Source organism: Mytilus californianus, unplaced genomic scaffold (genome assembly GCF_021869535.1).
Source record: "Mytilus californianus isolate M0D057914Y unplaced genomic scaffold, xbMytCali1.0.p SCAF_3, whole genome shotgun sequence".
Lineage (NCBI taxonomy): Eukaryota > Metazoa > Mollusca > Bivalvia > Mytilida > Mytilidae > Mytilus > Mytilus californianus.
The window spans coordinates 78,430,113-78,455,705 of NW_026262679.1; the positions used below are offsets into that span (position 1 = coordinate 78,430,113).

Below are 25,593 nucleotides of genomic sequence, written 5' to 3' on the forward strand. Positions count from 1 at the left end.
AATACTATGCTAGCAGAGGTCGGATGGGAAATATTCTGCATATGCCCAAATTAATATTTAAATTAGGTTAAGTTGCGACGGCGGTTTTCATTGGCTGCTAAAAGGATACATGGTGCTCTCAAACTCCCATCATCCAATGCTGCATCCTATAGCGTCCATCTTCCACATTTCTTACCACTGCGATAAAGAAAAAGCTATATTTTGTCGACATTTTGATAATATATCTGAATAGATATTGAGAGTCTGTGTATATATATATTTCCTCTTTTATACGGCATCGTATTTTTGAGACAAACTAGCAAGAAAACTACGACGATAGCGTATTTTTCTGTCTAAATCTTTTGGTACCAAAACCAAAATTATTTCTGAAAATAGATTTGTATATATTTGTAAATAATTGTTGTACATAAAACGAGACATAAAGTAGCCAGCTAAGTTTTTTATTGACACAGAATATAGTCCTTTTGACTGTTACGTCTTAGTGTTTTGTATTTGCCTGCAGTTGAAGGAATTTTGTAGTATTTAAATTTTTTAACATATTTGATCGATATTGTTTCATACTTATATTATAGAAATGTTTAACACTAACCTTAATAAAGTTTTGAGAAGCGTTTTAATTGCAGGGGATTCCAACCTGAAGCAGCTTGTACCAATGTTTGAATACCCAGTTAGAACACTGTGCATACCTGGTGCCAAAGTACAGAATGACCGGAAAGAATTCTATTCCCAACTGATGAGTGCCATGAAGACAGAAAACCCGGACCAGATTGTTCTGCATCTAGGTTCGAATGATGTATTTGGTGATGTTGAATCAACTTTGAGGTAAGGAGGTTTAAAAAAAACAAATACAAAAATTTATACCGGTAGTCAACTTTCGATTTGTGCACTTCCCTTAAAATCCCCTTTAGTATGTAACAATACATCTAATCGCTATTTGTCCGCCATTACTGGACATCACAAAGGTTCCCGTGAAATTTTGACACCACAATGGAAAAGTGATTGTTGTATGACATCAAAAGTTAAAGCGGCGCAGATTCTCAGGCCCACTGGCGCAGATTTCCAAATATCGATAAGGTGTATGGTTATGTTATTACGTCACAGTAAAAACGGATTGTTCAATGACATAATTTATGCCGATTGACCCCGAGTCAACCAGTGTTGCTCATTCATTAAAAAACAACTCGAGATTGGTGTATTGTAAACCTGTTTGCTGATACTATATAAAAATAAAAGAGATGAGGTATAATTTCCCATTAGATGACTATCCACCAAAGTTCAAATGTAGTGTATGTAAGCAATCATGAGGTTCGTAATAGGGGACCTTCATGATGAACAATGTTAAAAATTCTTGCCAAATGATGTTTTTGGTGCGTTACCATGATTACGATAAAATTTACATGTTTTGTGATAAAAAAAAATGAATGAATTTGGCCGAACACATTAAATTCTTTCCCAAAATAACGGTAACCGATAATTATTTGAGATCTTTGACAAATCATGTAATTTGATTGGCTGATTATTATTGATTTCAAAGAAACATTTGTTATATATAATATAAAATTACCTAGTTTCTAATGGTAATGAATTTGGCAGGTATAGCTTTCCTTTTAATTATAAACAATAGGTTGAATAATCTTATTTACTATAATGAATATGATGAATATTATTTGCCTCATGTACAAGTTTCTTATTTTGTCTATAGATCTTATAGATTCCTGATAGAGAATTTGCTGCTGAAATTTAAATCGTTGCAAATAGGTATTTGTGGCATACTTCCCCGTGCAGTAAACCACTATGAGAGTAGTTATTGGAACATGTCAGCATTGCCAAGACTGCAGAGAGATGTCTTTAAGTTGAATGCTGGTATACAGTCTTTAACTTGTGGTTACAGTAGATGTTTTTTTATTGATTATGCACAGCTCTTTAAACCTGCTGTTCATCTTGGAAGGGACGGACTTCATGTAAATAGAAATGGAGCTTTTATTTTGAAGATGACTATAGAGAACTATTTAGCAGAGAGACAAAAGTGTGTTACATCCGTGACTGCAACCTTATCTCACGTACAGGTACCTGATGTAGAATCTTTGTCACCCAAGATGACCTATGCAGAAGTGGTGAGACTACCAGTACCTTCTTCTGATACAGGAAAGAGACCTTTTGACACGGTATTTAATAGATTGTGTATAAGAATAGATGAAAGCATATTTGTATTTGTCTATCACTATCTTGCATGTCTGACAAATAACTTGTTAGAAATTAACATTTGATTTTCTATGATATTTTTTAAATGGTCTCCCTGGCATTTTAATTCAGGTTTTTAAATGCAGGCTCTGCCTTTGAAAAAAATAAAAGTACATTTGTTCATTGTACATGTTGATGTACTAGATAAGAAATGGAATTATAAACAAATCATAACATGATAATGACATAAGTATTACAAAATAATGGATTTACTTTGAATATTATCTTTTTGTGAAGTGTTTATTATAGTTAACACAATTGAAACGGTTTCCTTACTGTTTATGCAGGAACATATATATTGACGGGACTTGACACTTCCTAATTGTAGCCAATTTTATCGTCGTGTCATAGGTAATAAAGATACGATACGGAAACGGACATGTTTCAAAAACGTACTCGCTATTATCCTAATAATTTCTGATAATATCAATAAAATGTCATTCAAACTAGTTTTACAGTTGTATCAAACTTGTATTCTGTCACTTCAAGTTTGTTATAATTGCATTCATTTTATCACAGAATGGTACAGAATGCAAACGGTATTAAAAAAATGGCGCCAATTGTATTCCCAAATTCAAAAACATTATAAAACACTTCACATCAAATAAATCACACTTATTTTGGTCATTTTATATGACAAAATATATCTACTTTATGATAAAACTTGTATTTATTTACGATTAGAATTATGTGATTACTTTATTGAGCAGTTCCGATAAATTTTCAGTCAGACGCCACCAAAATCCATAAATCTTGCGAAGTCTTGAGGAGTCCGAGATTTTATCAATTTTATACTGGAAAGCCTATCCGATTCATTTCCCGTTAGATATACTGTTCCCAGGTTTATGTAACTGCTGATTTTATATGATATGTACATGTATTAACATTTGTCTTTGATTGATGTTGAGAATTACATTTGAATGTTTATTACAGGATGCTGAACATCAGAATTCCTCAAGAACCCCTTCTAAGAGGAAGAGATTGTCTTCAGCTGGGGCAAGAAGATCAAATAATAAAAGAGTAAGTGAAAAATTAAAATTTGTACTATTTAAAATAGAAAATATCATTTTATAATACAAAACAAAGATAATATCATAAAATCATAGATTCTCTATAAGTTCATAAGCAGCTATGATAGACCCTAATTTAAAGTTATAGGATAAATTGCTAATAGATAAAAAAAAAAATATAGGGCTGCTAACATGCATTTTATTGACATTTCATGGGAAAATATACCTGTCATATTTTATATATATTTTGAATTAATAAAGATGGGATGTTAACAAAGTTCGGTGCTATATTTTTTAAAAGACTTATAAATTTATAGTATATAAATAAGTTAAAAAAACATAACTGATTAAAGGTTTGTGTCCTTGTTTTTAAGATGTAAGCCATTTAAAATTTGGTGGGAATTTATTCTCTCTAGATTTTCCATACATTTAACATTAGCACCTTTTTCTTTTAAAAACTATGTAAAATAAAAATAAAAGGCTTTTTAAACTATATGTTATAAATTAGGAAAAGAATAGACGGAGTTAGCATTCTAACTTTTTGATGGAACTACATGTGAATAAAACCAGAGGATTACCAATATCTGTCAAAAACAAAGACTAGCAAACATCCTTAAATGATTTGAACAAAAATTATATAACTTTATTTGTTTTCATTACCTTCTTAATTTAGTCTCACAGAAAACCAAGAGGAACTTATAAAACAGGGTTTGTCATCGTTGCATTATTGTGTTACCTTTTAATGTGTTTTTGTTATTGTAATTACTTGAATGAAGAAGTTTTTTGATTTACAACTCCATTGATGTCTTACTAACATGAATGCATGATGTTGAACAAAACTTTGAAAGTTAATCGTTATAAGTTGAAGTATTCTAATTAATTTTAAATGACCACTAAATACCATGGCATGCCTATAAAAAGTTGATATTTTTTTTCTTTTTGTAATTACTTGAATGAAGTATTTTTTGTGGTTTAAAACTTCATTGATATCTTACTAGCATGAATGCATGATGTTGAAGAAAACTTTGGAAATTTATCGTTATAAGTTTAATTATTCTAATTTTATTTTAAATGCACACTAAATACCATGGCATGCTTTTTAAAAGTTGATATTCAAGTGTTTTAAATGCTTGCATGTTAAAAAAAATTGCAACAAAACTTCATGAGGCAACAACAATTTTAGTGTTTCTAATTTTAAATACTATCAAGGAGCTTTTACTTTAAAGGATAGGTTATCTAGAAGTCTGAAAACAAGTACACATATGATGTATATATAAATACTATAGCACATTTGAATTTATATTGTATTGCAGAAGATTCATTTGTACATGCTTAAAAAAAGGTTGAAAACAATGAAATATGAATAACAAAATCCTTTAATCCAAGATTGTACCACAACTTAAATCTCTTCATAGTTTTAAACTGTTATATTTTTCTAATTCTACTTCCACTTCTTATAGATACAGTTTAAAGAGGAATGAAATAGTCCTAGATGTTACTGAGGATCTGGCTGTTATCTTGTCATCCTCAGTCATTCATGGTTTCTATCAGGTATTGTTTTGTTTACTTAAAGACTTATGCTGATATTGAAATGCAGAAAATTAAAATATCATTTATCTTAACATTTAATTTTTTAATCCCTACAAATTATATAGAAAGATTAATGAGACATAATTTTTGAATTCAAAGGCAAAAACATTTAAAGAATACAATAAGTCGCAAGTACAATGTTGCTTGAATACATTTGTTACTCTATCCTTAATACTTTCTTGTGCTTGATTTTGTTAAGTTACTATTTCTATAAAGCTTAAATTATTCAATTACCCTGTAATATCATAGGAAATGTACTGAATTATTGGACTTGAATATTCATTTTATTGCAAAAAGGAAGATATTTGAATAATTATTGCATTTATTTTAGACTGACACGAAAAAGCAATCTGTGGAATCCTTACAAGTGAAGCAATCAAAGAAAACAGCTGTGACTAAGAAAGAAAAAAAAGTAATCTTGTTACAGTTTCTATTCAGTTCAAATATTTACACCAAATAATAACATAAGTTAATTAGAATTTTTTTTAAATAATCTATGTAAACGTTTTGAATTCGGTGTATTTCTATCTTGCGTCTATATTAATTTTTTAATAGATTGAACAGAAAAGGCAGATACAATAGTTTTTGTACTGACATGATTATTTTCTGCTTTTAAACATTATTTTACTGTCAGTATTTTGTTTTTTGTGGGTGTTTGATTTTTTTTACCAGACATCCAGAGGAAGGTGGTATTTAATCTTGTTTACCTACAGATATTGAAATTTGCAAATCATACCAGATTGATAGATGTATGATATATCAAAAGTTGTTCATTTAAAGTTCAATATGCAATATTGTTTCAGAGCACTTATAATTGTCCTGTTTGTCCAGTAATATGCTCCAGAGAAGATTTTCTGATAGACCATGTTATTTGCTGTCATGCTAAAAAAGGTTTGGTATTAAAACTTCTTATAATTTAAGTATTGTGCTTTTCAGTTATGATATTTTTGGTATATAGAATGATTTTCGAAATCACACAATAGGCATTTTTACATTATAGTGGTCAATATTAGGATTAATATAGGATTGAATGAGACTTCTCAGGACCAGTATGAGCAGTATTAAAGTGCCTTCCCTGGGTATAATGTATTATAATAGGAACAGGAATGAGTATATATTAATTAAGCACATTTAAAAATGTATTTAGTCCTCACAGAAATCCGTTTGTATGTTTTCAAATATGCAGATTACTTCAGTCCGTTTATTTTACTATATTATAAATATTCAGTTATCACACATTCATATGATATAACAGGAACTATAAAAACAATTGTTACAAGGCAAGCAACACCTCACAGAAAAAAGACACCTCACAATTTTAGACAATGAACTGAACATACATGGACTAGATACCCTTACAGTTTGTTTTTATTACTGTTTTTTTATATTGAGATAAAAAAATAATTTACTAAACTGAAAATTCTGTATTTCAAGAATGAATATTATTTAATCTCAAAAATATGGATTAACTTTGGTGATCCAAAAGAGTAAACAATTTCTCATAGGCACTTTCTAAGTTATTTAAGATATTACTGGTATTAAATATATTTAAATTTCCTATGCTTGCACACCTCTAGAAAATGAATGATATGTACAGTCGAATAGGATTGCTGAATGCAAATAGATATGTATATGTTAAAACTTATGGTGTCTTTTTTTTTTCCAGGCAAAACTCACTTAGTCAAAGATCTTTCTCTTCAGGTTTGTAATGTTTGGAATTCATTATTTCTGGTGATAATCATTTGAAAATGTGGTGAATTAGTTTTTGTAATTATTTTGTGCGGTATAAAAGAAATGTTTGAATTATTGGTTGTTTCTATATACACAAGGAAAAAAGAGAAGAAATGCATGTACCAATCTGACAATTTATTACTTATAGATACCCTTTTACAAATTTATTTAGGTTTTTGAAAAAAATACTTTTTTATTTTGCTAGGTACCAATAACTGAGGAACCTGTAGAGGAGCTTAGGAGTTCCTATGACGAGAATGATAAACACATAGCATATGGTAGTGTATACATAGGTAAGAGTGTTTTAGGAATTTTAATGTATTGGATGACATAATCTTTTCCACTATATTTAATATTGCAATAGACTTATTACAAATGAAATAGTATGGGCTTCACTCAAAAAGATGCGTCTTTTTTCCCTTGTGCATTTTGTGTATCTTACCTTTCAAATTAGGGTGCTATTTTATTTTTTCCTTGTCTACAGTTACATTTTAAAGCTAGATTGCAACATTTATGCTCTATTATTAATATATTATTTGTGTGCTATGTCCCTATTTAAGCTTAATTTTCGAAATCACACCACTTCCAGTCATATATTGATTATAAAATTCTGAAGCCAGCAAATCAGCTAGGTCTAGGTCAATTGAACAAACTTCTAAGCAAGTCCTTTATTGTTACAGAGGGTTATGAAGTGGATTGTATTATTCCATCACAAACAGAGTTTGCAGAGAGTGATGAAGTGGAGTGTAGTATTCCAACAACAATAGAGTTTGCAGAGAGTGATGAACTGGAGTGTAGTATTTCAACAATAGAATTTGCAGAGAGTGATGAAGTGGAGTGTAGTATTCCAACAACAATAGATTTTGCAGAGAGTGAGGAAGTGGAGTCTAGTAGTCCCACAAGAATAGAGTTTGCACTAACAACAGTGAAGGTTTTGGCAAGCAGATGTTGGAAGAACTTCAAAAGGTTTATCCTGCATCTCTGTGGGGATGTTGAAGAAAATCCAGGACCTACAATGGTAGATGTAAAATATATTTATATTACATGATTTTTTAACCAATATGTCCACTTATGACAATTTAATTAAAAACCCTATTTGACTTTAAAATGTACAGGATAATAACAATGAAGAATACAACAACTTCCTAAAAAAAATCAGACAGCGTATGCCCAATACATTTATGTTTTTTTATGATATAACAGATATATGAAATACATGTTGTATAGGTTCATATAATTTTTATGAAGTGATTTTCAGGTATATAAACTTCTATAACTATTTGTTTATTATATATGCTTTTATTTTCTTTCAGCTGAAGTGCAAGTGGGAGCAGTGTACAGAGGACAAGTTCGCTGATATTCGTCTATTAGCCCAGCACGTGATTTCGCACATTCATCCTGGAATTCTTTGCCAATGGGAAGAATGTGTATATTGTTGTCCAAATGAACAATACAAACTGGAAATTCATGTGCTACAACATATATACTTGGTACAGATTTTAATTGAAATTATATATAAAAATAAAAAAGATGTGGTATGATTGCCAATGAGACAACTCTCCACCAGAGACCAAATGATGTGGAAGTTAACAACTATAGGTCACCATACGGCCTTCAACAATGATCAAAACCCATACCGCAGATGAAGCTATGAATGAAAGGCTTGAAGTGAAAAGTATATAACAATTCAACAAGAGAACTAACAGCCTTATATATGTACAAACAATAAATGAAAAACAAATATGATATACAGCAACAAACGACTAACACTGAATTGCAGGCTCCTGACTTGGGACATGCACAAATACATACAGAATATGGCGACGTTAAACATGTTTGCTGGAGACAAACCCCACCCAACCCCCTCCACTTTAACCTGGTGGTATAACAGTACAACATCAGAACAAGATATAAGTAACAGTTGAAAAGGACTTAACTCATCTGATTGATACAAAGCGCCAAAAAACTGACAAAAATACAAAAGACACAAAGTATAGATTTGAGAGTACTCAGAGTTACTGAAAACTAGATCAAAGCCAAAAATAACTAATAAAAAACATGTATCTAAGACTATGTGCCATTACTAGTTTCACAAGTTATTTAGGGAAAAGAAAAATAGATTAAAGAACATCATAATTTCACCCAAAAGAAAAAAAAAAAGTATCTTTGTATTGCATGAGGCTAATTGTTATGTCTCAATCAATGGAGATCATATCATATATATTACCATGTAAATTGTACCAATTTTCTTTAAATAATGCGGAGACATTGATTTTAAAGCATTTTTATTTGTAGGAACAGTTTACTTTTCAGTCAATTGAAGAATGGGGAAGAGCACTTCCTTCAGGACAGTTTTCAGAGAATTGTACTGATCTTCACTTGTGTCCTCCTAATTTGGTGAGGTTATGTCCATTTCAGCCTAATATAAAAATAAAAAAAAACACTTTTGTACAATCATTCAACATTGCATATTCCATATCAATTTTTATTTATTAGTATTTGAAATATGTAGTATGATTGACAATGAAACAACTATCAAACAGAGTTGAAAGAATGTAGATTTTAGCGACTAAAAGTCACTACAATCTTCAACAATGAGCAATACCTATACCATATAGTTAGCTTTAAAAGGGCACAACATGAAAAATGTGAAATTAAAAAACAGTCTGATATATTTTTAAAAAAAATAACGAAAAACAGATATGTCTTGTTTACAGAATATAAAAATAAGAAGATGCAGTATGATTGCCAATGAGACAACTCTCCACAAGAGACAGATTGCCATAGAAAATTTAAAACTATAGGTCACCCTACAGCTTTCAGCAATTATGTTCATTATTTCAGCAAATATTATATTTAATTTATCATTGGTATGCCTAAATGTTCATTAATGACCTTCACAATAGAAAATAAATCTGCCATCAAGAACCTACATGTATTAATTCAATATCAGAAATTTGCATTATAAGATGTCTCAAATACTAAAAACAAATACGATATGTTATAATGCACACACATATATGTAATATATATTTATACTTATTTTTGTTGCAGAAAATTAAGTTAGGCCTCCCATTGTTAGATGAAGAATTTAGTATGCCATCTCAGTACCCGTATACTGTTAAAGATCATCAGCTTTATGTACTACAATTACAGACAGAGAATCCCGAAAATTATGAAAGATTAGTATCTGCCTTTCAACAAAAGGTTGAAACCATGAGTGATACTACAGCGAGTCAATCTGGAACTGAACCCTCAACTTCTACTAGTGGTAATACCACAGAGCTGACAATCCAGGGAATTGATCAATTGGCTGTCTTGAACTCTAACATGACACGCTCAAGTCAACAGGTTATTGTCACAAACCGTCCTGAGCTGACAGGTACCAATCAGAGTACAGTAAAATTTACACTCAGAGATGAAACAGAAATAGTAACAAGGAAGTATATCTCAAGCAATTCTAAGAAGAGAAAATACGTAGCCTCCAGCATTCAAAACCTTAATGATAGAAACATGACCGAAAATGATCTAATAACAAACTTAAATATGTGTAGACAGGCTATTTTGGTGGAACATAATATAATCAGCAAAATGCAAGATATGAAATTTCTTGATCCAAATAATTGTCTATTTTTATTTGAGGAAGCTGCTATTAATATGTCAACTTATCCAGACTGCTCTGAAGGAGTTTTCATTTTTTCAATCTTTGATATTGAGATTGAAAATCACAATGCACCTGTACATTATATACGATACATAGAATCAGGATATTACAAACATTTCATGGAGGAGACTTTTCTGGATGTAATATGTCAAACGTTAGGAATTCTGCAAGATAATGTATTCTTATGCAACATCCTAACTGGTGGAGATCAGCAGAAAATGCTCATCGAAAAGAAAAACAAGGACTCAAGAAAATCTAGAACACGCCCTGACAAAATTTATGCCAACAATTTAAAGAGCTTAAAATCTAGAAGACAACAATTGTGTGAAAAAGTTAAAGACTTTTGTGACATTGAACTAGCTGCTTGTTTTGTGCACACTGCTAGACATGGTTATAAAGTTAAGATAGATTCAGATGCCAGTGATGGTCTTTACTTTTCATCTAACAATGAACTATTCCACACAGAAATCATACAAAACAAGATACTTCATTACCCAGAAGTGAAAAATGCAGAAGTTAGTGACAAATGCTCAGATGACTTTATGAAGCCTCTCCCTGCTAGTAATGTTAATAACCTATGTTACAAAAGTTGCATGATTAACTTTCTATCAAATGATCACAACAGATTCCTTGGAAAAGATAATTTGCGCTATCATTACAGATTTTCAACAAGTCCAAAGGCCACCTCTTTGAGAAATCGGGTATTGTACTTGTACAAAAATCATCAGCTGAATGAACTTCAAACCATTTACTCATCTTTCCAACAAGAAGACCAGAATCAAGAAAACATAAATAACCAAAATATGAATGATCCCACTGGAGAACCTCAAACAAAAAGAACAAGGACATTTATTCCACGGAAGAAAATTCTGACAAAAGAAATGGCTTTGCAGACTATTTCAGGACAAAATGTGGAAAATATGTTCAAAAAAGTAAATTTATATGATAACTACAAGAAAAATCTTTTACAGAATCGAAGTTTTATTATCCAGGTTTACGATGAAGAGAAAGTTATTGCAATTATGAATGATTATGATGATGAAAGTGGGGAATTTAGAAGCTCTGATTATGTAAAAACATCAAGGGATCTTTTCGAGAACGGTTATTTTTACACTTGCAACTGTCGTATCTATCGTACCTTGTTGGAATCCCTGGATAACAATATGGAACAGTTTGATGCTCTGGATGAAAATGGTATTAAATGCATGCATTGTCGTTTTTTGCATCAAGAGGTATCACCAAATTTGGAAAGGAATGAGCAAGCAACCGTAACAAACATTCAAGTAGTCATACAAGATGCTCTGTTATACAAGGATAGGAAAATTATTGAATTGCCAACTACAAGACCAGGAACCAAAAAATTTTCAATTTTGATAGATGATGACATTTCATTAGTTCATTTGACATTCAATTCACGTCTTCAGCGCTATATAGTTTCCTGCTTGAATGGATTATGTAAAAGTAAAAAAGGTTGCAAGAAAAATGTTGACTGTCTTAATACTGATCAAAATTTATGTGTTCATTTGTCTGAGCTGAAGAATGCTCCTCATTTTTGGACAGAATTTAGCAAACCTGAAGCTGCAGTGAACACTGAAAATGATGAGAATATACAGCTTATTGACCAGGAAATTCAAGAAATTACTGGCAATGACATAGAAGAAGAAATTCCTACTATGAATTCCTGTGACTCTAATTTTGATGTGACTAGTGGACTTTGGTCATTTCCATGCATAAGTAGTCATAAACCACGAAAACAACAAGATCCCAATCTAGTTCAGAATATACAACATCGTTATATATTGGGCGCTCTTAACTTAAACAATGTTGAAAATGGATGCATTAAAGGTCCACATCTTATTCCAGATATTCCAACTTCAGTTTGTCCATGTGGCGCAGGATGGACAAGTAATCAGCAGCTAAATGGTGTAACTACATTTTCCAGAGTACTCACTATCTATACAAAAATAGCACCAGTACAGTGTCAGGTATATAGCAGAAGCTGTGCTAATGAAGAATCACCATGTAAAAAAGCCTGGGATGAAGGAGATAAAGAATGTTTACATGTAGTTACCCGAGATACTGCAGCTGGAGATGAAATTGGTTGGGCATTTGTAAACCAGGTTTTGTCCACTAAAATAACCTTTTCAGCATTCTGTGATTTAAAAACTAAAGACTACAAAGAATGCAATCCTAATTTCAGGTCATTTATGGATTCATCTGTATTCATAAAGTGGTGGTTTAGTTGGGCATCTAATATGAAGATTGACTTTAGGAAACCTTGTCCTATCTGCAAATTTAGACCTAAACAACTTGCTTGTGATGGAACGAAAGTTGGTATTGGATTCAGACATGCTTCTTTTGATGAAATAAGTAAACCAGATAATCCTGACAATATACTTCCTACATTACATCGTAGAATGGCAAGATGCTTCCTTTTCGACAGAGTTGGAGATAAAGAACAACTTAATACTGCCAGACACCATTTGAACTACTTAGCGAAGTTAAACCTTGATAAAGTTCCACCTCAGGAAATATTATCTGATGAAGAAACTCAGCAGAGAAACAACATACTACTAGAAATATTGGACAACTCAGTAAGGCCTTCTTTCGAACGCTTTCTTAATAACATGCCAGATGTGGAAAAGATATCTTATGCCTTCATATTGCATATGCTTTGCACTACTGCACCAGTTATCAGTTTAATTCCCTATTCTTACTTAAATAATCTGACTGAGTTATTAGACCACATTAGTGGCCTTAATATAAATGCTGCTGGAAATGGCTTTTACAACAGAAAAATGTATGAAATGAGAGAGTATGCTCCAGAATTAAGAGATTTGATTGCTTCATCCATGCTTAGTCATGCCAATCCTCAAGGAAATAATTTTGTTCCTGATGATGTCATTACATTTATTCGATATTTGATCAAATGTGTTGCAGATATGGAGATCACTCAACCAGATCCTGCAAATCCACAACCAGGAACATATAACCCAGCTAAGTATGGAAGAGCTTACTACTTTTCAGAAACTGGTGAAAAATTGCGCCCCGTTAGAAAATTTACCATTGACGGTGAGAAGAGAAAAAACCCAGCATATGATGACCCACCTCTTCCCCATGACAACTGTGAGAAATATTTTTCAAAAACCCAAATTTCAGCAAGAGGTACATCAACATTGTTTTTATGGTTTTGTCCAAGTCATGGTCACTGTTATGGTTTTCATATGACCAATGCAGAAGGCAGAAAAGATCCATCAGCCTCCCTTTACTCACATCTGGAGCATCCACCCACGGATATCTTCTATGATTTTGCTTGTAATCTACAGGAGTATTGCCTGAACAGAGAAAGTGGCTATTACCGATGTGTTCGTTTCTTCCATGATATTTTCCATGGGTATTCTCATAAATGCTCATGTGCCTATAGATCTTCAAGACTCCAAGGATTTGACACAATAAACTCTGAAATATGTGAACAATTCAACAGCTTTATCCAGTGTATTAAGTCCTCAGCACGCCAAATGACCCAGGAACATTTTTGTTTTTATCTGCAGTTTTTTTTACATGAATGGAATGAGAGAAAAAGGGAAAAATATCAGAAACGAATTGCAGTGGCAGTTGCTGGAGGTCCATAACTACCAACAATACCCATAATTATTCTTCAAAATGTAATACCAAATAATTTTTCTTGCACATGGATATTTTACTTAAATGCAATATAATTCTCGTCATTTACCAATATCATGAATATACATGTAGCATATATATTTATATATATATAGATATCTCAAAAAAAAATTCTGAATGATGTAAAAATTTATATCAATTGCCTTTTGCCTCTTATAATGGTATAATTAATGTGTTTTTTAACAGGTAAACCTTGTCACAAACAATACCTCATTGAGCAGATTTTTCATAATTCAGTTGTAATTAGTTGAATGTCCATTAGTGTTTTAATTGTTCATTACGTACATTTTTTTAGTAAATACAGCACATGATTACAAAATTTTGGTCAGCATTTAATTTTTGTTTGTTTGTTAAATGTCCTTTAGTATCATAGTATCATATATTTTTGGGGTTGAATGTCCATTTGTATCATAATGTTATATATTGTATTGGTAAAATTTTCCTTTGTTTGTTAAATGTCCCTTAGTATCATAATGTCATATATTTTTGTTGTTCTTTAAGTACATTCTTTGGTAAATGCAATGGTAATATAGTGTTAAATATTTTTTGGTTAAATGTCCCTTTGTTTGTTAAATATCCCTTAGTATCATAATGTAATATATTTTTGTAATTCACTTAGTAAGTTAGTGGTTGTTTTTGGTCAGCATTTCAAAGATTTGGGTTTTTTTTATTTAAATGTCCCTCCGTATTAAAATGTTATACATTTTATTGGTTAAATTTCTCTTTGTTTGTTAAAAGTCCCTTAAAATCATAGTGTCATATATTTTTTGGTTAAATCTCCCTTAGTATTATAAAGTAATATATTTTTTGGTTAAATTTCTCTTTGTTTGTTAAAAGTCCCTTAATATCATAGTGTCATATATTTTATGGGTAAATCTCCCTTAGTATTATAAAGTAATATATTTTTTGGTTAAATCTCTCTTTGTTTGTTAAAAGTCCCTTAATATCATAGTGTCATATTTTTTTTGGTTAAATGTCCCTTAGTATTATAAAGTAATATATTTTTTGGTTAAATCTCTCTTTGTTTGTTAAAAGTCCCTTAATATCATAGTGTCATATATTTTATGGGTAAATCTCCCTTAGTATTATAAAGTAATATATTTTTTGGTTAAATCTCTCTTTGTTTGTTAAAAGTCCCTTAATATCATAGTGTCATATTTTTTTTGGTTAAATGTCCCTTAGTATTATAAAGTAATATATTTTTTGGTTAAATCTCTCTTTGTTTGTTAAATCTCCCTTAATATCATAGTATCATATATTTTTTGGTTAAATGTCCCTTAGTATTATAAAGTAATATATTTTTTGGTTAAATCTCTCTTTGTTTGTTAAATCTCCCTTAATATCATAGTATCATATATTTTTTGGTTAAATCTCCCTTAGTATCATAAAGTAATATATTTTTTGGTTAAATCTCCCTTAGTATTATAAAGTAATATATTTTTTGGTTAAATCTCTCTTTGTTTGTTAAAAGTCCCTTAATATCATAGTGTCATATTTTTTTTGGTTAAATGTCCCTTAGTATTATAAAGTAATATATTTTTTGGTTAAATCTCTCTTTGTTTGTTAAATCTCCCTTAATATCATAGTATCATATATTTTTTGGTTAAATGTCCCTTAGTATTATAAAGAAATATATTTTTTGGTTAAATCTCTCTTTGTTTGTTAAATCTCCCTTAATATCATAGTATCATATATTTTTTGGTTAAATGTCCCTTAGTATTATAAAGTAATATATTTTTTGGTTAAATCTCTCTTTGTTTGTTAAATCTCCCTTAATATCATAGTATCATATATTTTTTGGTTAAATCTCCCTTAGTATCATAAAGAAATATATTTTTTGGTTAAATCTCTCTTTGTTTGTTAAATCTACCTTAATATCATAGTATCATATATTTTTTGGTTAATCTCCCTTAGTATTTAATATATATATATATATATATATATATATATATATATTGGTTAAATCTCCCTTAGTATTATAAAGTAATATATTTTTTGGTTAAATCTCCCTTAGTATTATAAAGTAATATATTTTTTGGTTAAATCTCCCTTAGTATTACAAAGTAATATATTTTTTGGTTAAATCTCCCTTAGTATTATAAAGTAATATATTTTTTGGTTAAATCTCCCTTAGTATTATAAAGTAATATATTTTTTGGTTAAATCTCCCTTAGTATTATAAAGTAATATATTTTTTGGTTAAATCTCTCTTTGTTTGTTAAAACTCCATTAATATCATAGTGTCTTTTTTTGGTTAAATCTCCCTTAGTATTATAAAGTAATATATTTTTTGGTTAAATCTCCCTTAGTATTATAAAGTAATATATTTTTTGGTTAAATCTCCCTTAGTATTATAAAGTAATATATTTTTTGGTTAAATCTCCCTTAGTATCATAAAGAAATATATTTTTTGGTTAAATCTCTCTTTGTTTGTTAAATCTACCTTAATATCATAGTATCATATATTTTTTGGTTAATCTCCCTTAGTATTTAATATATATATATATATATATATATATATATATATATATATATATATATATTGGTTAAATCTCCCTTAGTATTATAAAGTAATATATTTTTTGGTTAAATCTCCCTTAGTATTATAAAGTAATATATTTTTTGGTTAAATCTCCCTTAGTATTATAAAGTAATATATTTTTTGGTTAAATCTCCCTTAGTATTATAAAGTAATATATTTTTTGGTTAAATCTCCCTTAGTATTATAAAGTAATATATTTTTTGGTTAAATCTCTCTTTGTTTGTTAAAACTCCATTAATATCATAGTGTCTTTTTTTGGTTAAATCTCCCTTAGTATTATAAAGTAATATATTTTTTGGTTAAATCTCCCTTAGTATTATAAAGTAATATATTTTTTGGTTAAATCTCCCTTAGTATTATAAAGTAATATATTTTTTGGTTAAATCTCCCTTAGTATTATAAAGTAATATATTTTTTGGTTAAATCTCTCTTTGTTTGTTAAAAGTTCATTAATATCATAGTGTCTTTTTTTGGTTAAATCTCCCTTAGTATAAAGTAATATATTTTTTGGTTAAATCTTCCTTAGTATTATAAAGTAATATATTTTTTGGTTAAATCTCCCTTTGTATTATAAAGTAAAATATTTTTTGGTTAAATCTCTCTTTGTTTGTAAAAAGTCATTAATATCATAGTGTTTTTTTTTTTTGTTAAATGTCCATTAGTATCATAAAGTAATACATTTTTGGTTAAATCTCTCTTAGTTTGTTAAATCTCCCTTAATATCATAGTATCATATATTTTTTGGTTAAATCTCCCTTAGTATTATGAAGTAATATATTTTTTGGTTAAATCTCTCTTTGTTGGTTAAACATCCCTTATTATCATAGTGCCATGTATTTTTTGGTTAAACTCCCTTAGTATTATTTTTTTGGTTAAATCTCCCTTAGTATTATAAAGTAATATATTTTTGGGTTAAATCTCCCTTAATATCATAGTATCATATATATGTTTTGGTTAAATCTCCCTTAGTATTATAAAGTAATATATCTTTGGGTTAAATCCTTCTTTGTTTGTTAAAAGTCCCTTAATATCATATATTTTTTGGTTTAATGTCCCTTAGTATTATGCTTCTACATGTATATATTTCATCGGTTAAATGACTCTTTGTTTGTCAAATGTCCCTTAGTATCATAATGATGTATATTTTTGTTTTTGGATTTCATTAAGTACATTTTTTTAATACAGTTGTAAATTTTGGTCAGCATTCAATGATTTTTGTTGTTGTTAAATGCCCCTTAGTATCATAATGTTATTTATTTTTGGTAAAATGTCCGTAAGTATCAGAATGTACTATATTTTTGTTGTTTATTAAGTACAAATTTTTGTTGTTGATTTTATTGAGTATATTTTGTCGTTAGTACAGTTGTAATTTTTTGTTAGCCTGTCAATGATTTTGTCAATTAAATGTCCCTTAGTATCAAAATGTAATATATTTTTGTTGTTGATTTCATTGAGTACATTTTATATAAGTATATAGCATGTATTTACAGTATACAGAAGAGAACCAAGGGGGGAGGGGTTTACAGTACTAGAGTATCTGCAAGTTAATTCCTGCTGGATAGCAAGGTGTGTCTTTGACACACCAGCAGTTTTCACTGCTCAGATCCTTAAACTGCAGGTAGACGGTACAGTATTGTGTTTTTTTTTCATGTGTTTTTTTTTTTTTTTTTTTTTTTTTTCATGCTGTTTGTATGTACTATAATTGATGAAATCTTTGTTACATCTTTTTTTTTGTTTAGCTTATTTTTTAAATACTGTGAAAGTGCTATAATAAATCAGTTTGTCTCTAATAAAATTTTATTCACATTTGGATATAATGTATTACCTGATGTTCAACATAGAAATCACTTCTTCAGATACTGCATCCTCAATTTCAAATTAAAATAAAACAAGCCTGACAATTGCTTACACTTTAATTATTGCTAAAATAAAACACTTCTACAGTATTTAAAAGGGGTTTTGATTTTTTAAAGTTTATGTACCACTTATATTTTTTATTGAAATACATGTTACAATTTACAGGTTATTGAATAAATAACTAAAACCCCTTAGAATATTATGAGTGGCTGCTGTTATATTTGATCAGTATACACCATATGTTTTTATGGGTTTTGGTAGAATCTACAAGCTGCATCTAATTTTAAGATGGTTCAACTGTCCAAGTAAGTTTAGAGAAAGGTATTCTAACCAATAAATTGGTTGATGTTACATGTATGACAATTCTTAAAGCTGGTCGTGATAAACCAGTATGAAATATGAAATATTCAAATACATTCTTGAATATTTCCAGAAATAATGAGGGAAAATATTAGTTGTTTTTAAACAGAACCCTTACATGTACTGTTACTGGAGTAGGGTCATAATGTTTCAATTCAAAGTCTATCTAAAGTGGATTGTCAGTAAACCTGCTACACAAACAAGCTTCATCTTTTCAAATCAAATGCAATAACAGTATATATATATATATCAGTCTAGGTGGCAGAGTGGTCTAGAGTGATGGACACACCTAGATACAGTCTGTAAGTATTGTCTGTGGTACTTAGATACAGTCTGTAAGTATTGTCTGGTTCTTACGTACAGTCTGTATAGGGTACGTAGGTCTATACATAATGGTTATTAAATATAGTTTATATGCATTGTCTGTGGTTCTTATATGCAGTCTGTAAGTATTGACATTTGTTCTAAGATACGGTCTGTATATATATATTGCCTTTGGATTTAAGATACAGTCGTGTATATACTTGTCTGTGGTCCTTCACTTCAATTGGACAGACGGCCGAGTCTTGCGGTTATTTGGCCAACCTATTGTATTCATTGCCCAACAGTAAGTTTGTTCCCGTCCTGATCATGAATGAAATATTTGCCACTGGATGTAAATACTCTTTTGGACGGACGGAGTCTAGCAGTTAAATAACCTAACTATTGTATTCATTGATAATATGATCTTGTCCTGAACATGAATGAAATATTTGTCACTGGACGTAAAACAAACATCAATCAATCAAGCTAGCGGTTTCTAGACCGGTGACAACACAGGTAAAACGACTAACTAAAAGACAACTTTAATTAAAATGCCAAATTAAATTACTTTTTATACAGAGTTATTTGATAAGTATATGCTCTATATAACGTTCATACACCAATGAAACATAGTGGAAATAGACCCTATACAACGTTCATACACCTATGAGACATAGTTATTTGATGGGTATATACCAGACAAAGGTCATATACCAATGAGACGGAGTTATTCGATGGGTATATACCCTTTATAATGTTCATACACCAATGAGACAGAGTTATTCGATTGGTATAAACCCTATATAACATTTATACACCAATGAGACAGAGTCATTCAATGGGTATAAACCATAAATAACATTCATACACCAATGAGACAGAGTTATTCGATGGGTATAAACCCTAAATAACGTTTATACACCAATGAGACAGAGTTATTCGATGGTTATAAACCCTATATAACGTTCATACACCAATGAGACAGAGTTATTCGATAGGTATATACCCTATATAACGTTCATACACCAATGAGACAGAGTTATTCGATGGGTATATACCCTATATAACGTTCATACACCAATGAGACAGAGTTATTCGATTGGTATAAACCCTATATAACATTTATACACCAATGAGACAGAGTTATTCAATTGGTATAAACCATATATAACATTCATACACCAATTAGACAGAGTTATTCGGTGGGTATAAACCGTATATAACATTCATACACCAATGAGACAGAGTCATTCGATGGGTATTTACCCTATATAACGTTCATACACTAGTGAGACAGAGTTATTCGATGGTTATAAACCCTATATAACGTTCATACACCAATTAGACAGAGTCATTCAATTGGTATAAACCGTATATAACGTTCATACACCAATGAGACAGAGTTATTCGATGGGTATATACCCTATATAACGTTCATACACCAATGAGACAGAGTTATTCGATGGGTATATACCCTATATAACGTTCATACACCAATGAGACAGAGTTATTCGATGGGTATATACCCTATATAACGTTCATACACTAGTGAGACAGAGTTATTCGATGGTTATAAACCCTATATAACGTTCATACACCAATGAGACAGAGTTATTCGATGGGTATATACCCTATATAACGTTCATACACCAATGAGACAGAGTTATTCGATTGGTATAAACCCTATATAACATTTATACACCAATGAGACAGAGTCATTCAATGGGTATAAACCATATATAACATTCATGATGGGTATATACCCTATATAACGTTCATACACTAGTGAGACAGAGTTATTCGATGGGTATATACCTTATATAACGTTCATACACTAGTGAGGCAGAGTTATTCGATGGTTATAAACCCTATATAACGTTCATACACCAATGAGAAACGTTCATACACTAGTGAGACAGAGTTATTCGATGGTTATAAACCCTATATAACGTTCATACACCAATTAGACAGAGTCATTCAATTGGTATAAACCGTATATAACGTTCATACACCAATGAGACAGAGTTATTCGATGGGTATAAACCCTATATAACGTTCATACACTAGTGAGACAGAGTTATTCGATGGCTATATACCCTATATAACGTTCATACACCAATGAGACAGAGTTATTCGATGGGTATATACCCTATATAACGTTCATACACCAATGAGACAGAGTTATTCGATGGGTATATACCCTATATAACGTTCATACACCAATGAGACAGAGTTATTCGATGGGTATATACCCTATATAACGTTCATACACTAGTGAGACAGAGTTATTCGATGGTTATAAACCCTATATAACGTTCATACACCAATGAGACAGAGTTATTCGATGGGTATATACCCTATATAACGTTCATACACCAATGAGACAGAGTTATTCGATTGGTATAAACCCTATATAACATTTATACACCAATGAGACAGAGTCATTCAATGGGTATAAACCATATATAACATTCATACACCAATGAGACAGAGTTATTCGATGGGTATATACCCTATATAACGTTCATACACTAGTGAGACAGAGTTATTCGATGGGTATATACCTTATATAACGTTCATACACTAGTGAGGCAGAGTTATTCGATGGTTATAAACCCTATATAACGTTCATACACTAGTGAGACAGAGTTATTCGATGGTTATAAACCCTATATAACGTTCATACACTAGTGAGACAGAGTTATTCGATGGTTATATACCCTATATAACGTTCATACACCAATGAGACAGAGTTATTCGATGGGTATATACCCTATATAACGTTCATACACCAATGAGACAGAGTTATTCGATGGGTATATACCCTATATAACGTTCATACACTAGTGAGACAGAGTTATTCGATGGTTATAAACCTTATATAACGTTCATACACCAATGAGACAGAGTTATTCGATGGGTATATACCCTATATAACGTTCATACACTAGTGAGACAGAGTTATTCGATGGTTATAAACCTTATATAACGTTCATACACCAATGAGACAGAGTTATTCGATGGGTATATACCCTATATAACGTTCATACACTAGTGAGACAGAGTTATTCGATGGTTATAAACCTTATATAACGTTCATACATCAATGAGACAGAGTTATTCGATGGGTATATACCCTATATAACGTTCATACACTAGTGAGACAGAGTTATTCGATGGGTATATACCCTATATAACGTTCATACACCAATGAGACAGAGTTATTCGATGGGTATATACCCTATATAACGTTCATACACTAGTGAGACAGAGTTATTCGATGGTTATAAACCCTATATAACGTTCATACACTAGTGAGACAGAGTTATTCGATGGGTATATACCTTATATAACGTTCATACACTAGTGAGGCAGAGTTATTCGATGGTTATAAACCCTATATAACGTTCATACACTAGTGAGACAGAGTTATTCGATGGTTATAAACCCTATATAACGTTCATACACTAGTGAGACAGAGTTATTCGATGGTTATATACCCTATATAACGTTCATACACTAGTGAGACAGAGTTATTCGATGGGTATATACCTTATATAACGTTCATACACTAGTGAGGCAGAGTTATTCGATGGTTATAAACCCTATATAACGTTCATACACTAGTGAGACAGAGTTATTCGATGGTTATAAACCCTATATAACGTTCATACACTAGTGAGACAGAGTTATTCGATGGTTATATACCCTATATAACGTTCATACACCAATGAGACAGAGTTATTCGATGGGTATATACCCTATATAACGTTCATACACCAATGAGACAGAGTTATTCGATGGGTATATACCCTATATAACGTTCATACACTAGTGAGACAGAGTTATTCGATGGTTATAAACCTTATATAACGTTCATACACCAATGAGACAGAGTTATTCGATGGGTATATACCCTATATAACGTTCATACACTAGTGAGACAGAGTTATTCGATGGTTATAAACCTTATATAACGTTCATACACCAATGAGACAGAGTTATTCGATGGGTATATACCCTATATAACGTTCATACACTAGTGAGACAGAGTTATTCGATGGTTATAAACCTTATATAACGTTCATACACCAATGAGACAGAGTTATTCGATGGGTATATACCCTATATAACGTTCATACACTAGTGAGACAGAGTTATTCGATGGTTATAAACCTTATATAACGTTCATACATCAATGAGACAGAGTTATTCGATGGGTATATACCCTATATAACGTTCATACACTAGTGAGACAGAGTTATTCGATGGTTATAAACCCTATATAACGTTCATACACCAATGAGACAGAGTTATTCGATTGGTATAAACCCTATATAACATTTATACACCAATGAGACAGAGTCATTCAATGGGTATAAACCATATATAACATTCATACACCAATGAGACAGAGTCATTCAATGGGTATAAACCATATATAACATTCATACACCAATGAGACAGAGTTATTCGATGGGTATAAACCCTAAATAACGTTCATACACCAATGAGACAGAGTTATTCGATAGGTATATACCCTATATAACGTTCATACACCAATGAGACAGAGTTATTCGATGGGTATATACCCTATATAACGTTCATACACCAATGAGACAGAGTTATTCGATTGGTATAAACCCTATATAACATTTATACACCAATGAGACAGAGTTATTCAATTGGTATAAACCATATATAACATTCATACACCAATTAGACAGAGTTATTCGGTGGGTATAAACCGTATATAACATTCATACACCAATGAGACAGAGTCATTCGATGGGTATATACCCTATATAACGTTCATACACTAGTGAGACAGAGTTATTCGATGGTTATAAACCCTATATAACGTTCATACACCAATTAGACAGAGTCATTCAATTGGTATAAACCGTATATAACGTTCATACACCAATGAGACAGAGTTATTCGATGGGTATAAACCCTATATAACGTTCATACACTAGTGAGACAGAGTTATTCGATGGCTATATACCCTATATAACGTTCATACACCAATGAGACAGAGTTATTCGATGGGTATAAACCCTAAATAACGTTCATACACCAATGAGACAGAGTTATTCGATAGGTATATACCCTATATAACGTTCATACACCAATGAGACAGAGTTATTCGATGGGTATATACCCTATATAACGTTCATACACCAATGAGACAGAGTTATTCGATTGGTATAAACCCTATATAACATTTATACACCAATGAGACAGAGTTATTCAATTGGTATAAACCATATATAACATTCATACACCAATTAGACAGAGTTATTCGGTGGGTATAAACCGTATATAACATTCATACACCAATGAGACAGAGTCATTCGATGGGTATATACCCTATATAACGTTCATACACTAGTGAGACAGAGTTATTCGATGGTTATAAACCCTATATAACGTTCATACACCAATTAGACAGAGTCATTCAATTGGTATAAACCGTATATAACGTTCATACACCAATGAGACAGAGTTATTCGATGGGTATAAACCCTATATAACGTTCATACACTAGTGAGACAGAGTTATTCGATGGCTATATACCCTATATAACGTTCATACACCAATGAGACAGAGTTATTCGATGGGTATATACCCTATATAACGTTCATACACCAATGAGACAGAGTTATTCGATGGGTATATACCCTATATAACGTTCATACACCAATGAGACAGAGTTATTCGATGGGTATATACCCTATATAACGTTCATACACTAGTGAGACAGAGTTATTCGATGGTTATAAACCCTATATAACGTTCATACACCAATGAGACAGAGTTATTCGATGGGTATATACCCTATATAACGTTCATACACCAATGAGACAGAGTTATTCGATTGGTATAAACCCTATATAACATTTATACACCAATGAGACAGAGTCATTCAATGGGTATAAACCATATATAACATTCATACACCAATGAGACAGAGTTATTCGATGGGTATATACCCTATATAACGTTCATACACTAGTGAGACAGAGTTATTCGATGGGTATATACCTTATATAACGTTCATACACTAGTGAGGCAGAGTTATTCGATGGTTATAAACCCTATATAACGTTCATACACTAGTGAGACAGAGTTATTCGATGGTTATAAACCCTATATAACGTTCATACACTAGTGAGACAGAGTTATTCGATGGTTATATACCCTATATAACGTTCATACACCAATGAGACAGAGTTATTCGATGGGTATATACCCTATATAACGTTCATACACTAGTGAGACAGAGTTATTCGATGGTTATAAACCTTATATAACGTTCATACACCAATGAGACAGAGTTATTCGATGGGTATATACCCTATATAACGTTCATACACTAGTGAGACAGAGTTATTCGATGGTTATAAACCTTATATAACGTTCATACACCAATGAGACAGAGTTATTCGATGGGTATATACCCTATATAACGTTCATACACTAGTGAGACAGAGTTATTCGATGGTTATAAACCTTATATAACGTTCATACACCAATGAGACAGAGTTATTCGATGGGTATATACCCTATATAACGTTCATACACTAGTGAGACAGAGTTATTCGATG

The 25,593-nt window shown here is 31.0% G+C and overlaps 1 protein-coding gene across 1 annotated transcript; it reads left to right on the top strand.

Moving 5' to 3' along the window:
- The first annotated feature begins 18 nt into the window (after positions 1-18).
- LOC127733650 (uncharacterized) lies at positions 19-14,110 on the top strand. The gene is made up of 16 exons (XM_052242967.1): positions 19-822; positions 1,703-2,165; positions 3,175-3,261; positions 3,925-3,959; positions 4,712-4,802; positions 5,173-5,253; positions 5,645-5,732; positions 6,508-6,542; positions 6,778-6,865; positions 7,253-7,596; positions 7,886-8,062; positions 8,868-8,969; positions 9,627-9,954; positions 12,115-12,336; positions 13,177-13,237; positions 14,107-14,110. The coding sequence occupies exons 1-16, from the start codon at positions 575-577 to the stop codon at positions 14,108-14,110; spliced, it is 2,454 nt and encodes an 817-aa protein (XP_052098927.1). The 5' UTR covers positions 19-574.
- Positions 14,111-25,593: the final 11,483 nt, after the last annotated feature.

What these genes read in the sequence shown, in the direction of transcription:
- LOC127733650 (XM_052242967.1), top strand. Translation starts at nt 575, where the DNA reads ATGTTTAACACTAACCTTAATAAAGTTTTGAGAAGCGTTTTAATTGCA. An exon ending in AGAGGAACTTATAAAACAGG is followed by an intron (nt 3,960 to 4,711) that starts GTTTGTCATCGT and finishes CACTTCTTATAG; the next exon opens with ATACAGTTTAAAGAGGAATG. An exon ending in ATATGGTAGTGTATACATAG is followed by an intron (nt 6,866 to 7,252) that starts GTAAGAGTGTTT and finishes TTATTGTTACAG; the next exon opens with AGGGTTATGAAGTGGATTGT.